The following is a 14,231-nucleotide window of genomic DNA, read 5'->3' on the forward strand; positions in this document are numbered from 1 at the left end:
TCTGCACCACATCTCTCTCCCTCAGCTGTCAGGGCAATGTGCTATGGTTTTAAATTATAAACGAAATCTGGATAACCTTTCATACTATGCAAATCCCAATTACAAAGATCATAAATGGAGTACAAATTCATTTGCTGACTTAGGATACACTATGAGAAGGTCCATAAACAAAATTCTAATAAATTAACAATTTGCTGTTGTATTATAATGGATAAACCCTATAGCATAAAATAAAATCAGTGAAAAATACAAACTCACCAGAGCTGGGATTGATTTGGATGAAGCACATCAGGCCAAAATTTATTCATGTCTGGCAAAATGTCCTGTAACAAATGAAGCAAAATTGCATTTCCTGTTTACTAAATGACGTTTGGCGAGTGGCCTTTTAAGCCTAATAAAGGATAGAAAACAGTTTAGGCACAATCCTAAAATCAAGGACATACAAACGGAATGTTTCAGATCACCACATAAAAAAGATAAGAGTAAAACACATTTGAAAAGGATAAACAAGTCAGATCTGGATGACAAGCTTGGAATGACAAAGAGTAGGTAGAGGGGCAAACAATATATCAGAATGGGAGGATTATACAGGAGCTACAACAAAGGGCTTTTGAAAAGTAGGAAGAGGCTTCCTCATGTGAGGGTTTCGTGCTATACTTAGATAGGGTCAGCAGATGTTATATAACAGTTTGTGACAAAGTTGGCGTGCTAACACTTTCGCACACACTCCTTTCTGAAGATCCATTCTTTTCACATATGTGCAAAGATAAGTCCTCATTTGGACAGAGGGTGATTTCACCTGAAACGCTCAAAAAAGGCAGAGGAAAGCGACAGCCGCCGGTGACTGTTTCCGCTTACATTTTACCTAATTTTGGTGATAGTTTCACTCTTATCTTGATCAACATGCTGAATTACAAATTTGGAAAGTGGCCTGAGTGACTGCCAGTGGCTGAGATTAATTCAAGCACTCCATCCATCACCTTGTTGTTGCCCTAGGTGCGACGTGTATGTCCAGACGTGGGTCTCAAACGTACTGTGCCTTAGGACTCAAGCTACACCCTACTGATGAGCCTCAAAATGGCAAAATCGGTCTGGGGTTGCTTGAGGTCTATTCTGGAGGGAGCCTCGCCTGGCAACTCGGATAGGGCTGTTTCCATGAGGAGTAGAGGCGGTACTGATATGCAGAAGGCGGGCCTTAGTTAGGGTGGCGAAAAACAACGTACTGAAATGTAGGCCAAAATGATCGTCAGTGGTTGAGGTTAATTAAAGCATTCCTTCAATCACCTTGTTGTTGCGGATTAAAATCATAGTTATCATACTTAAGCCTGTAATTTGAGTGGAGCCAATAACACAGCCATAAACAGGGCTGCCTAGCACAACTTTTAATTATGAAAACTCCTGGGAGAGATTTAAGGTTTAGGGACAGCAATACATTCCCTTTTTCACACCACTAAACAATACAATTCTAAAATGTAGGACATTCTTCCAGTTGGACGCTAGAGATTGTCAGGCATTCTATGAAGTAGTTGCCCAAGGCACTCTTTAACAATAATGCTCTTAATTTATATACCAGGGCTTCTCTTGGTCCTCGGCATCTGGGGCAGCTTCACGTTTCAGGTATTTATATTTCCTTTGTCCATGAAGCTTTACATTTCTGTCTCTGTTATTGCATGTCCTCCTTGAATTTCACAATGTTGCTTTTCATTTTTGTACCCTGGACATGTGGACTGTTTAACATTTGGAGGTTCGCTTGACTGCATTTATCAGCCGAGCCAACATTTTTGAGTTTCATAGTGTTTTTTGTCTAACATGTCTCCATCCTGCTCCTCGTGGTGGTAGTAACTCCCATCCGTGTAGCCTGATTGTGAAGGGAAGGTATAATTTCTCTATGGTTTTCAGCGCTTATTATGTTGAGCTTTTTCTAAGTTCAAGCGCAAATGTTTTATGATAGCTACTCCTGGAAGAACTCCAAACTATGACACTTGCTGAGCTACCTGTTATTCTGTCAGGTCTTGTGCAAACAACTGTGGATCTCCCCACTGCCCATATTCTCCCCCCTTGAATAGGTTTCTTTTTGGACTTCAAAAATCTTTTGCTAACTCACCCCGCGTTCCATCCAGGATTGCAGTAGGATGTAAAGCTCATGCAATTGCATGTGTGCTTCAAACATCGACTGAGAACTCACCCTGGGTTGCATCCAGGATAGGAGGAGGATGTAAAACTCTGAAGAGAGGTCTACCAGTGTAAGTAGTTATAAGTATTAAGAGGCTTAGTTCGGCCTTGCACCGTGCCCCTTCTGTCTTATGCTTCCACGGTCCAATGACTGAGATGGGGCTCAGGCCTCGGGTACTTAGTACATCTTTTTGATTATTAATGATCCTCTATTAAGTTTGTATGTGAATCTCCACCAGGACACTTTCACAATAATCTTGAGGGAACATTTTCTCTTTCGGGATATAAGGCCTTGAGGCTTCCTACGTATATCTGTGCATGTGTATTTGAATGTGTATAGCTAGGGATAGGGATGGTGTTTTTTTTAGAAACAGCAGGCTGTGACTTGCAGGAGTTGGGTAGATTTAGGATACGCACCCTCAATGAGAACCTTTTCCTGTGGCTTGCTACATTAGATATTTGTAAGCAGACATTTTCCCCATGAAGAATGTCTGCTCAAATAGAGTCCTCGGTTTTCTCTAACAGCTCATTCCTGCTTGTCGTACTCTCTTGGACGTCCAGAAAGAAATGAGCAATTTAGCAGGAGAGAGTATGTTTTACTCTGTTCTGCCCAACACTCAGGATTACTCATGTCATCTTTATTTTGAGGTGGGCAGAGGGCCCCCTTTGTCACATCCACTTAGATTACAATTGATGGAGTCAGGTGTCTCAAATACCAATTTACATTCGTCTCTGCCCTATTTAGTTTAAGGTTAGTATTAGAGAAATCTGGGTTTCTCCACTGCATCTCCTCATGGGGGTGGAAAAGGCACTGGGAAGACCCAGGATTCCAAGTTCCTCCCTTATGAGGCCCTGCTACAGCTCCACTCTGTTTTGTTGCCAGTCGGCTCTCCTGCACAAGTTCAGCTTTTGTGCCTCCTTTTTCCACAATTCAGGTAAACAGGCCTAAAACAACATGTGAGTGGGTACTTCAGAGACTCTAGTGCTGGTGCTTGGAGACTACCTTGTTTGCTTGGTAGGCTGTATTCATAACCACAAAGGAATATGCTACTTACCAGTATGCATCTGTTCTTGGCATGTAGAGCTGCAGAGTCACACACTGAGGATAAGATCGCCATCTGGTGTTGGGCTCGGATGATTGCAGGTTGTTGTTGTCTTCGGAAGAAGCCTTTGGTCACGAGGTTGGTGACTCCTCCCCTGGACAACAGTGCGCATGGGCATCCACTCCATCGTCAGATTGTTTTTCGCCATGATGGGAAAAGATGGAGTGTATAGAAAAGAAAGAAAGGATGTCCATGTGTAATGTCTAAGGAAGACGGATGCTGGAACAGATACAGGTCCCGGGGAGGCGGGCGGGCGTGTGTGACTCTGCAGCTCTACATGCCAAGAACAGATGCATACTGGTAAGTAGCATATTCCGTTCGAGGCATATGAGCTGCAGATCACACACTGAGGATAGATTATACAGCAGTGCTCCCCTTAGCGGTGGTCGCCTGTATCCGTTGCAGCAGCTTGAAATAAAGTTTTTAGGACAGCCTGGCCCACGGAGGCCTGTTGTTTGGCCTGCACGTCAACACAATAGTGTTTAGTGAAGGTATGCGTGGTAGACCACGTGGCTGCCTTGCAAATGTCTTCTAAGGGAATGTTACCTAAGAAGGCCATAGAAGCCCCTATTTTACGCGTGGAGTGCGCCCTAGGGGGAACTGTAAGTGTACGTTTAGCCTTGAGGTAGCATATTTGGATGCATTTAACTATCCACCGGGCTATTCCTGATTTGGAGATCGGGTTGCCTTTGTGTGGTGGCGCGAAAGCAACAAAGAGTTGTTTTGTCTTTCGAAAAGGTTTTGTCCTGTCGATGTAATAAAGCAAGGCTCTTTTGACATCTAAGGTATGTAGGGCCCTTTCAGCTACGGAGTCTGGATTTGGGAAAAAGACTGGTAGCTCTACTGATTGGTTAAGGTGGAAAGGGGAAATCTCTTTTGGAAGAAATTTAGGGTTTGTCCTAAGAACCACTTTGTTACGGTGTAGTTGTAAGAAAGGTTCCTCTAGTGTAAGGGCTTGTATTTCACTTACTCTGCGCAGGAAAGTGATTGCGATAAGGAAAGCTACCTTCCATGTTAGGAATTGCAACTCACATTTGTGCATCGGTTCAAATGGGGGACCCATGAGTCTTGTTAGAACCACATTGAGATTCCACACTGGTGCAGGTGGCAATCTTGGGGGAAGAATTCTTTTGAGACCTTCCATAAACGCTTTGATGGCTGGTACCTTAAAAAGGGATAGGTGTTGCCTATTTTGCAAGTAGGCTGCCAAGGCTGCTAGGTGTAAACGTATAGAGGAATACGCTAGATTGCATCTTTGCAAGTGTAGTAGATAGCAAATGATGTTTTGGATGGAAGCATCCAATGGATGTATGTCATTATTAGCGCAGTAGATGGCAAATCGTTTCCATTTCGCGGCATAACACGCTCTAGTAGTAGGGCGTCTGGCTTCCTTTATGATATTCATACAGTCTGGAGGGAGATTGAGGTATCCGAACTCTAAGACCTCAGGAGCCAGATCGCTAGGTTCAGTGTTTGAGGATCTGGGTGTCTGATTTCTCCATGGTTCTGGGTTAATAGATCCGGGGAGAGGCGTAGCTTTTGATGTGGAACTAAAGATAGTTCCAGAAGTGTGGTGAACCACGGTTGACGTGCCCAAGTGGGAGCCACTAGTATTAGTGTTAGTGACTGTTGTTTCAGTTTGCGTACCACAAATGGAACTAGTGGGAGAGGCGGAAAGGCGTACGCAAATCTGCCTGACCAGTTCATCCATAGGGCATTGCCCTTCGACTGTGGGTGTGGAAACCTGGCGGCGAAGGTTGGGCATTTTGTGTTTTCGGGAGTGGCGAACAGGTCTATGTCTGGTTGTCCCCACTTTTGGAAGAAGGGGAGTAGAACCTTGGGGTGTAGTTCCCATTCGTGGATCTGTTGTGTGTGGCGACTTAGGAGGTCGGCCACTTGATTGTGGATCCCTGGGAGATGTTCTGCTAACAGGTAGATGTTTTGGGGAATTGCCCATCTCCAGATTTGCTGTGCCAGTTGGGACAGTTGGAGAGAGTGTGTCCCTCCCTGTTTCTGTATATAATACATTGTCGTCATGTTGTCTGTGCGTATGAGGACTGTTTTGTTCTTTAGGTGAACTTGAAAGGATTTTAGTGCTAGGAACACTGCTAAGAGTTCCAGGTGGTTGATGTGGAGCAGTTTTTGTTGACTGGTCCATCTGCCCTGAGTGGTGTGGTGAAGGAGGTGGGCTCCCCACCCCGTGAGAGATGCGTCTGTAGTTAGCACAACTTGTGGAAGAGGCTCTAAGAACGGTCGCCCTTTGGACAGGTTGATGGTGTTCCACCATTTCAGTGAGCGAAGTGAGCGACTGTCCACCAACACCAGATCGGTAAGTTGTCCGTGAGCTTGGTTCCACTGTTGTGCTAAACATTCCTGTAAGGGACGCATTTGAAGTCGTGCGTGTGGGACTATGGAGATGCATGACGCCATCATGCCTAGGAGCTGCATGAACACTCTTGCTGGAAGAGATGGATGAGTTTGAAATTGAGAGATGAGATTTTGTATACTGGCTATCCTGGCAGTGCTGGGATAAGCAATGGCTTTGGATGTATCTATGGTTGCTCCTAGATACTGATGTAAGTGGGAAGGTTGTAGGTGGGATTTGGGGTAGTTGATAGTGAATCCCAAATCGTGGAGAGTTTGAATCGTGCGATGAGTGTGGAGAACGCATTTTTGGTATGTATTGGCTTTTATGAGCCAATCGTCCAGATAGGGGAAGACATGGATCTGTTGTCTTCTGAGATGCGCTGCCACGACTGCTAGGCACTTGGTGAACACTCTGGGTGCCGTTGTTACTCCGAATGGGAGAACTGTAAATTGATAGTGTTGCCCATCTACCACAAATCGTAGATATTTTCTGTGAGCGGGATGCATAGGGATGTGAAAGTATGCGTCCTTGAGGTCCAATGTGGCGAGGAAGTCTCCCTGTTGTAAAAGTGGGAGGACTTGTTGGAGAGTGGTCATATGAAAATGATCCGAGTGTATATACTGGTTTAGTAGTCTGAGATCCAGTATGGGCCTTAGTGTTTTGTCCTTTTTGGGAATGAGGAAGTATAGAGAATATACCCCTTTTCCCTGATGTTGAAGGGGGACTGGTTCTATCGCATGTTTTTGTAACAGGGATTGAACTTCTTGTTTGAGGAGAGAGAGATGATGCGAGGACATTGGACGTTGTTTGGGCGGTATGTTTGGGGGGGATTGTATGAGTTCGAGGCAGTAGCCAGACTGGATAATCTGTCTTACCCATCTGTCTGTGGTGATGGAAGTCCAGACAGGTAGGAATTGTTGGAGTCGCCCCCCGACCGGAGTGGAATGGTCTGGGGGGAGTGGTGGCAAGTCACTGTTTGGTGGCTGGTGAGGTGCGGGTGTTGTTGTTGTTGCCCCGCCCTCGGCCTTTGTTATTGTTTCCCCTATAACCTCCCCGGAAATAACCTCTGTTAGGGGATGTTTGTCCAGAATTTTTAAAGGTGGACGTGGTCTCAGTTGATGTGTTTTTGGAGCCTCCTCTATAAAAGGAGCGACGAAAGGAACCCCGGTTTTGAGGAGACTGCAGTGCTACCATAGACTTGGCAGTTTCATTATCTTTTTTCATTTTTTCTAATGCAGTATCCACTGCAGGCCCAAATAACTGCTCTTGGTTGAAAGGTTGGGCTAGAATTGCGGTTTGAACTTCCGGTTTAAACCCGGAAATACGGAGCCAGGCATGTCGTCTGAGTAAGACGCTAGTATTGACCGCTCTAGAAGCAGTATCTGCTGCATCTAAGGCGCATTTAATGGAGGCATTAGATATTAATTTGCCTTCTTGGATGAGGTCAGAGGCCTGGGACTTAAAGGGTTCAGGCAGATGTTGCATAAGGTCCTCAAGTTGGTCATAATGCGCCCTATCATACCTGGCTAACAGGGCCTGGGTATTCGCAATACGCCAATGGTTAGCCGCCTGCGCGGCGACCCGTTTGCCTGAGGCTTCTAAAAGCTTAGACTCTTTGTCTGGGGGAGGCGTTTCTCCAGTTGTCTGTGAGTTAGCGCGCTTCCTGGCATTTGATACGACTAATGAGTCTAAAGGGAGCTGGGCCTTAATGTATGCAGGGTCTTGCGGGGCTGGTCGGTACTTTTTTTCGATGCGTGGGTTGAGAACCCTAGCTCGAACAGGATCCTTAAAGACTTCAGTAGCATGCTTTATAACCCCTTTGATCATGGGCAGTATGTGAACAGTCTTTTGTGACTGCTCAAAGGTATCAAGGAGAAAGTCCTCTTCAAGGGCGTCTGTGTGCATTGTGACGCCGTGGAATGTTGCTGCCCTATTTATAAGTTGGCCAAACCCTAGGTGGTCATCAGGAGGGGAGGGCTTGGAGGGGTAGGTAGTGGGGTCAGGCATGTCAGGTATAGGATAAGACCAGTCATCCACGGGTGCTGGGTCTGGGAACGTAAAAGGGTCGTTTGGATCAACAGGATCATTAAATAAATCAGGGTCCGCCCCTCCCCCTAAGTCATCATTATCATCCTGTGGAGGAGGTGAATGATAGGGAGATGGTAAAGGTAAAGGTAAAGGAGAATCAGGAGGAGGAGGGGGGGACGGGTTAGAAGGTATTACAGGAGAGGAAGGACGAAGTGGTGAAGTGGCACAGTCCTTTTTCCGTATGGGAGCTGGGGAAGGTGTAGTGTCCAGCTTCCGCTTCTTATATGGGATGGCAGTCACATGTCCAGTGTTAGGATTGATGTAGATCCGCTTTTGAGTAGGATCTGGTCGAAAAAGTTCATCTGGCTCCGAAGGTGGTGGCTGTGATGTCCGCTTCGGGTCTTTATGAGCTTTTTTCGGTGGGGACGCAGTTTTCGGTGCCGATAATGTTTTCGGTGCCGAAGGGTGTGCCGGGTCCGATGGAATTTTCGGAGCCGACTGAGTTTTCGGTGCCGATGTATGTTTCGGTGCCGGTGTATGTTTCGGTGCCGATGGACTTTTAGGCATCGATGTTGAAGAACGTTTCGGTGCCGGTGGAGACTTCGGTGCCGAGGAACGTTTCTGTGCCGAAGGAGATTTCGGTCTTGGAGCCTGTTTCGGTGCCGACAGTGGTTTTTTGGGTGCCGAGGGTGTTAAAGGCACAATCAGGTGAGGTTTGCTCGAGCCCGAGCCACCCACAGGCTTAGATGTCTTCGGAGCCGGGCCCGAGGGCGGGGCTTCTGAAGAGGATTTCCGGTCGCGACTGGGCCCAACTGGCGGAGTCTTGACCAATGCTTTTTTGGATGGGGCAGGGGCAGGGGGGGTGGTACTCACACGCTGCCCTGGAGTGATGAGGTCATCGGAATCGTCGGCCTCGGACACGATCTCGAGATCTTCGGTGTCGTCTTCGGGAACATCTTGAGCAAAGATGTCCTCCGGTTCTGGAGCTGGTTTGGCCATAATATGGTGTCGAGCTCTTCGGTCCCGGAGGGTCTTCTTCGAACGGAAAGCGGAACAAGCTGGACAGGTGGACTCGTTGTGTTCCGGCGACAGGCAGAGGTTACAAACCTCGTGGTGGTCACTGTGGGGGAACTTCGCTCCACACTGGGGGCATTTTTTGAAGGGTGTCCTGTCCATCAGCCGCTTGCGGAACCGGTCCGAGTTGAGTTCGACGTCGATGGAATGAAGATTAAGTATTTAAAATGATTGCTAGAAGTTTTCTGCTGGAGCGGAAAAAAGTTCATCCGAACCCAATGGCGGAAAAAAACAATCTGACGATGGAGTGGATGCCCATGCGCACTGTTGTCCAGGGGAGGAGTCACCAACCTCGTGACCAAAGGCTTCTTCCGAAGACAACAACAACCTGCAATCATCCGAGCCCAACACCAGATGGCGATCTTATCCTCAGTGTGTGATCTGCAGCTCATATGCCTCGAACATAGGCTTAACATTAAGGTGAATAGACCCCCTTGCGGTTCAAACTACAGTCAGAGGCCAAGAACAGTAATCATCTACTCGACCACACAAGAGCAACTTCCTTTCACATACCATCACCCTCCCTGCTTCCACAACCCCGCCACCCCCACCAAAGTGTCCTGCTCCTGCATGGTCCCACAAACCTATGTCATCAGTTGGTGCACATGAGACAAGCCTGCGGAAAGCAAAGACAAAATAGCACCAGTACCCTGCTTGGATCTTCTCAGCAGCAATCAGAAATGAAGGGGGATAACCGCTCCTCCACTGCCCCTGTGACCTCACATATGGTGTCTGCTGATGCAAAGGGGTTTTTAACCACACTCCGCATCTCGCTTGAGCTCCAGAGGCTGCAGGGATCTAGGGCACCCATTAGGTAGACCAGCATCAAGATACAACACCTGCAAGAGGCACCCACACTGGGCGCAGCACGGGAATTAGCGCACGCCCAATTTTAATGCATTTGCCTGCCATGAGTGTATGAGGAACAACCAAATGCACAGAACCAAAGCAAAAGGGGACATTTAGATTCAGTCCCCCGAAGTGAAATCCGGCCAGGCTAAGCAATTACACAAAAGCAAGTGGTGTATTTTAGTTTCAGATGTTTGTCGAATTAAATTAACCTAAAACCCAGGGATCTAAGTCAATTATTACAGTAGATTCAGTGGAGCATAGTCCAGCCATGTGAATGGTTCAGTTATAGCTGTGTTTTACTCTACAACGAGGGTGAGGGGCCTCTCCTCCAATTTCCCTAGCTTGCATCCGGGCCTATTAAAAGATTTCTACAGATCAGGCGGAAGGTTGAGTAATATTTTATATGCACACCTAGTGAACTATCAATAACAATGATAGCATGGACAAGTGTAATATGTAGGGGTTAATTTTATGTAGCACAGTGGCACACACTGTACAAAACATAGTTAAACAACTAAAATAAGTGCTCTGAAAAAAGCCACACTATTATAAGAGGGATTCAAATTCCACAAAGCTGAACAGAAAGAGGCAAAACAAATATCACTAAAATTTACTGTACAGGAAATTTGAATACATTAATTCACAAGCCTTTAAAAAGGTGATATTGGGTTCATTTCGAAAATATTTCAAAGAAGTACTGTCAGGCCCACTTCACGTGAGTTCCTGAACATCTTTAATGGAAAATGTATTCTGTTTTGATTAGAAATAAAGAATGCTCATCAAGTTACCACCAATAACCTGTTTCCCATTAAACAAATAAATAATCTGGAGTACTAACATCACCTTTGCATCAAATAATTAATTTCTTGTCGTAATATGTGCCTTTTTTGTGTGAAAGGGAAAGTGTGCAAAGAGGGAGTGGGAGACATGCGCACATTGAAGATGCAGGTCATCCGATCGAAAGGGTCATTGCGCGCAGTGTATCCTCCTGTACACCCCTGGTCAGTATCAGGAGCATGAGGGTTCCAAGCATAAGAGGCTTCTCTGAGTGGCATCAGATGTGGCTCAGATTGCACGAAGGCATTTTACCTCTGCGAGGAGGTAGGCGCAAGATTGCAAACAGGGTATGGTTGAACCATAAACTGCCTCATAGTCATTTATTTTGTCACCCCTCCCTGCGTCTCAACAACCTGAAAGACTTTAGGAGCACAGTATGATATAGCACATTATCAATTATTTAAACACTAAAAATGTCTCCCTTCATTCTGGTAAGTCCTCCAGTGATAACCTAAAAAACACAAGCAACCACTTCTTTTATACTCAAGACAAAAAAAAAAACTGCACTGCTTGGAACGGTGCCTTTTTATACCATAAATACATTCATTCCGACTAACAAATTAGCACAATTCTCATTTATCACGGACCAACTAAATTATCTTTTGAGTGGACGTGTCCGGTTTAATTAGGCCTGTCACCGTTTTATAATTACAATCTCTCAACAAATACTCCTGATTCGATGTCAAAAAAAACTTAATTCTGCTGCCATCACTACTTGTTTTGTAAACCCTGAGGTGAACACAATAGCAATAAAGAGTAAATAATTGAAAAGCATCACTCAATGTTCTCTTACTGATATTCTAAAGTATTTACTGTACAAATAAGGTATTGTGCAAATCAATCTTTCACATTTACTTTACTATCTTTCCCCCGGTTCGGAAGTTATCCTGACTCCAAATATCCGGTACTTAAGCCGCATGCAACAATGAATGGCTCAGCTAATGTATCTTACTGTTCTGGCCCATGGTGTGGGTACGGGCAATAAATAAATCTAGTAAGAAGGTCGGTCGTCTGAAAAAAGAACCTGTTAATGTAATAAGACAAGACATTCCCCAAAAGGCCTACCTTGCACAGCTCTTTCATTGTTTAAATCTAATCAAAGCAAACACAAACCAACGTGAGCCTCAATAAACAGCAATTAACTTTCAGCCTATCCCTTCAGACCTTACGTAAACTCACAACAATGTTTCGCTGCAGCATTACTCACAGGTTAAACAGGTTTGTCAGTCAAGACCGAGCTAATTTTAAAGGCTCATAAACTATCCTTCCCAAATAATGCAGTTATGAATTCACCCAAAATACGGCCATTAACTCACACAAAGATTATCTAATTGCAAAAGTAGTTACATATTAGATATTAATTAAATATAAGCAGAGGCGTGATGCCAGATGCTCAAAACATGATCGTACAGAAAAAAAGTAAAAAAAACTCCCTAGCATATTTGTGGGCCATCATTAGGCCAATCCCAAGCCATGAGAACTCGAGAAATTTTGTAGCAAAGAACCGCAAGGATTAGGATTCTGACGAGACTGGAGGAAATTGGTATTACAGGGACAGCTTTAGGATGGTTTAGAGACTTTCTTTCCAACAGGTCTTTCAGAGTCTCCACCCCCCCTTACATCTCGAAGGAGCATAACATCGGACAGGGAGTGCCGCAGGGTTCTTCCCTGAGCCCTACCCTGTTCAATGTCTATGTCCGCCCCCTTGCAGAGGTGGCTAGAAGGAGCGGACTAGCACTGGTATCCTACGCTGACGATACCCAGCTGGTGGTGGCTCTCAATGACAACAGTGGTCTGGAGGCTTATCGCTTTAAACAGACACTCACTGACATCACCAACTGGATGACGGCGAATTTTCTCCAACTTAACGCGGGGAAAACAGAGATACTGCTCCTGGGGAAAAATACCGCGTCCTGGGGTGACAGCTGGTGGCCTGATGTCTTGGGCCAACCTCCTAAGCCTAAGGAATGCGTTAAAAATCTGGGAGTCTGGGTGGACTCGGCACTGAGGTTTACGTACCATACTAAAAAGGTGGCGGCCACCTGCTTCGGCATTCTACGTAACCTCAGACCTATTTTGAAGTTCTTCGACTGCCGCACCCGCCAGTTAATTGTTCAGGCGACTATCCTTTCAAGACTGGATTATGCCAGTTCTCTTTTATTAGGGGCGAACCTTGCCGAAACCTCCAGACTACAGAGAGTCCAGAATGCGGCAGCCAGGGTGCTGGTAGGTCTCCCTCGCCACTACTCGACGACCGGAGCCTTGAAAAAATTGCACTGGCTCCCGGTGGGTAAAAGGATCCAGTTTAAGGCATTATGTTTAGCCTTTAAAATCCTTAAAACCGCCTCTCCCCCAATGCTGTGCCCCCTCTTGTCGGAGTATACTCCTAGGAGGTCGCTTCGCTCAGAGGGTCAACATCTCGCGATCATTCCTCGCACCAGACTGGCCAGAGTAGGCGGCCGATCCTTTAGCTTCTTAGCTGCCAAGTTATGGAATAGTCTTCCGGAATCTATCCGTGGCATGCAGGACCTTTTGACCTTCAGAAAGGCTATCAAAACTCACCTTTTTCAATAATTGCTTCCCTTTCTTTGCGCCTCTTTCTCTCTGCAATTGGTTTTTTCGCAGCGCCGGGACGCCCCTTGGCTGGGGCAGCCGTGCGCTATATAAATCACCATAACATTAACATTAACATTTAGCTGAATTTATAACAGAAAGGCAGGCCAGCAGGACCCACAATACCAAAATTGGAGAAAAGTATAGGCCAAGGAGGGCGTGTCCAAAATGCCAGCCAAGTAGGAGCTCCATGCTCCGCAGCTCCACCACCAAGAACTGTGGCCCAACAATCCCCTACGCTCGCCCTTCTGCGCAGACCTGTGTGGGGCATCCCAGGCTGAGCCACAAATGGGCCGGTTTGCTCAAAATAAAGGAGGGGGGAGAGAAGCGAGTCACTGACACCAGCGGCACAAAGACAACATGGCTGCTGCTGAGCCACCGTCCTAGTAAACTGGAGCGGGTCTGCTGCATGACACCGTGGCCCACATACTTGTAGCTGTCGCTGTCCGCAGTCTCCCACAGAACTTAGTTAGATATCCACCACCCACTGCGCCAGCTACTAGAGGCTCGCGGCGATCCCCTGAATGGCCATAGAAGCGACAGACCTGACACATGAGGCACGCAGACTTCGCCATACCTGCCGCAAGACCCTTGGCACAAATGGGTCAAAGGCCGCCACCGCACTGAGGAAGCGCAGCACTGCATGCTCACTGATTGGCATCACAGAGCTACTGTCTTTCCTCATCAGAGCGGGTGCAAATCCTTATCAACAGGCAAACAGCCTTGACAGTGCCTTTCATAGTCAACTATGGCACGAAGTCCTGCATGGATATCAGCCGTGGCTTCGGACTCAACCCAGCTACCCACAGATCGGGAGTATCTGGTGCTACATCCGTCCGCACGTCCAATATTGCACTCCCATTCCTGATGCGCAAGAGCCCCCGCTGCCGGGGGACACAGTGGAGAGGACCCTAGCAGGTGGAAAAACTGACCCTGTGTGGGGACTGTACTCAAAAGGCACCTGTGATCAGACAATTCTCGGCGTAACTACAGGAGCAAGCTCCCCCACTGCTTTGGATCGGAGCGGGCGTGCAGACCCGCTCTGAGAAGGGTCAGGCTCTACAACTGATGAGAACTCTGACGGGCTAACACCCACGCCGCCAGCTACATATAACAGCAAACCTGTCCCTCCTGCCCAGTAATCGTATCCCCCATGCGATGTCCACACACACAGCTAACAAGTA

At 46.6% G+C, this 14,231-nt stretch overlaps 1 protein-coding gene across 1 annotated transcript in view; it reads right to left on the minus strand.

The window, feature by feature from the left end:
- The window catches only part of RNASET2 (ribonuclease T2), a 152,494-nt gene that overhangs the window by 64,947 nt on the left and 73,316 nt on the right, over positions 1–14,231 (minus strand). Inside the window, exon 6 of the mRNA XM_085611449.1 lies at positions 259–323. Within this exon, the coding sequence (XP_085467575.1) occupies positions 259–323 (65 nt within the window). The remainder of the gene's footprint in view (positions 1–258; positions 324–14,231) is intronic.

The sequence above is a fragment of the Triturus cristatus genome, chromosome 6 (assembly GCF_964204655.1).
Source record: "Triturus cristatus chromosome 6, aTriCri1.1, whole genome shotgun sequence".
Classification (NCBI taxonomy): domain Eukaryota; kingdom Metazoa; phylum Chordata; class Amphibia; order Caudata; family Salamandridae; genus Triturus; species Triturus cristatus.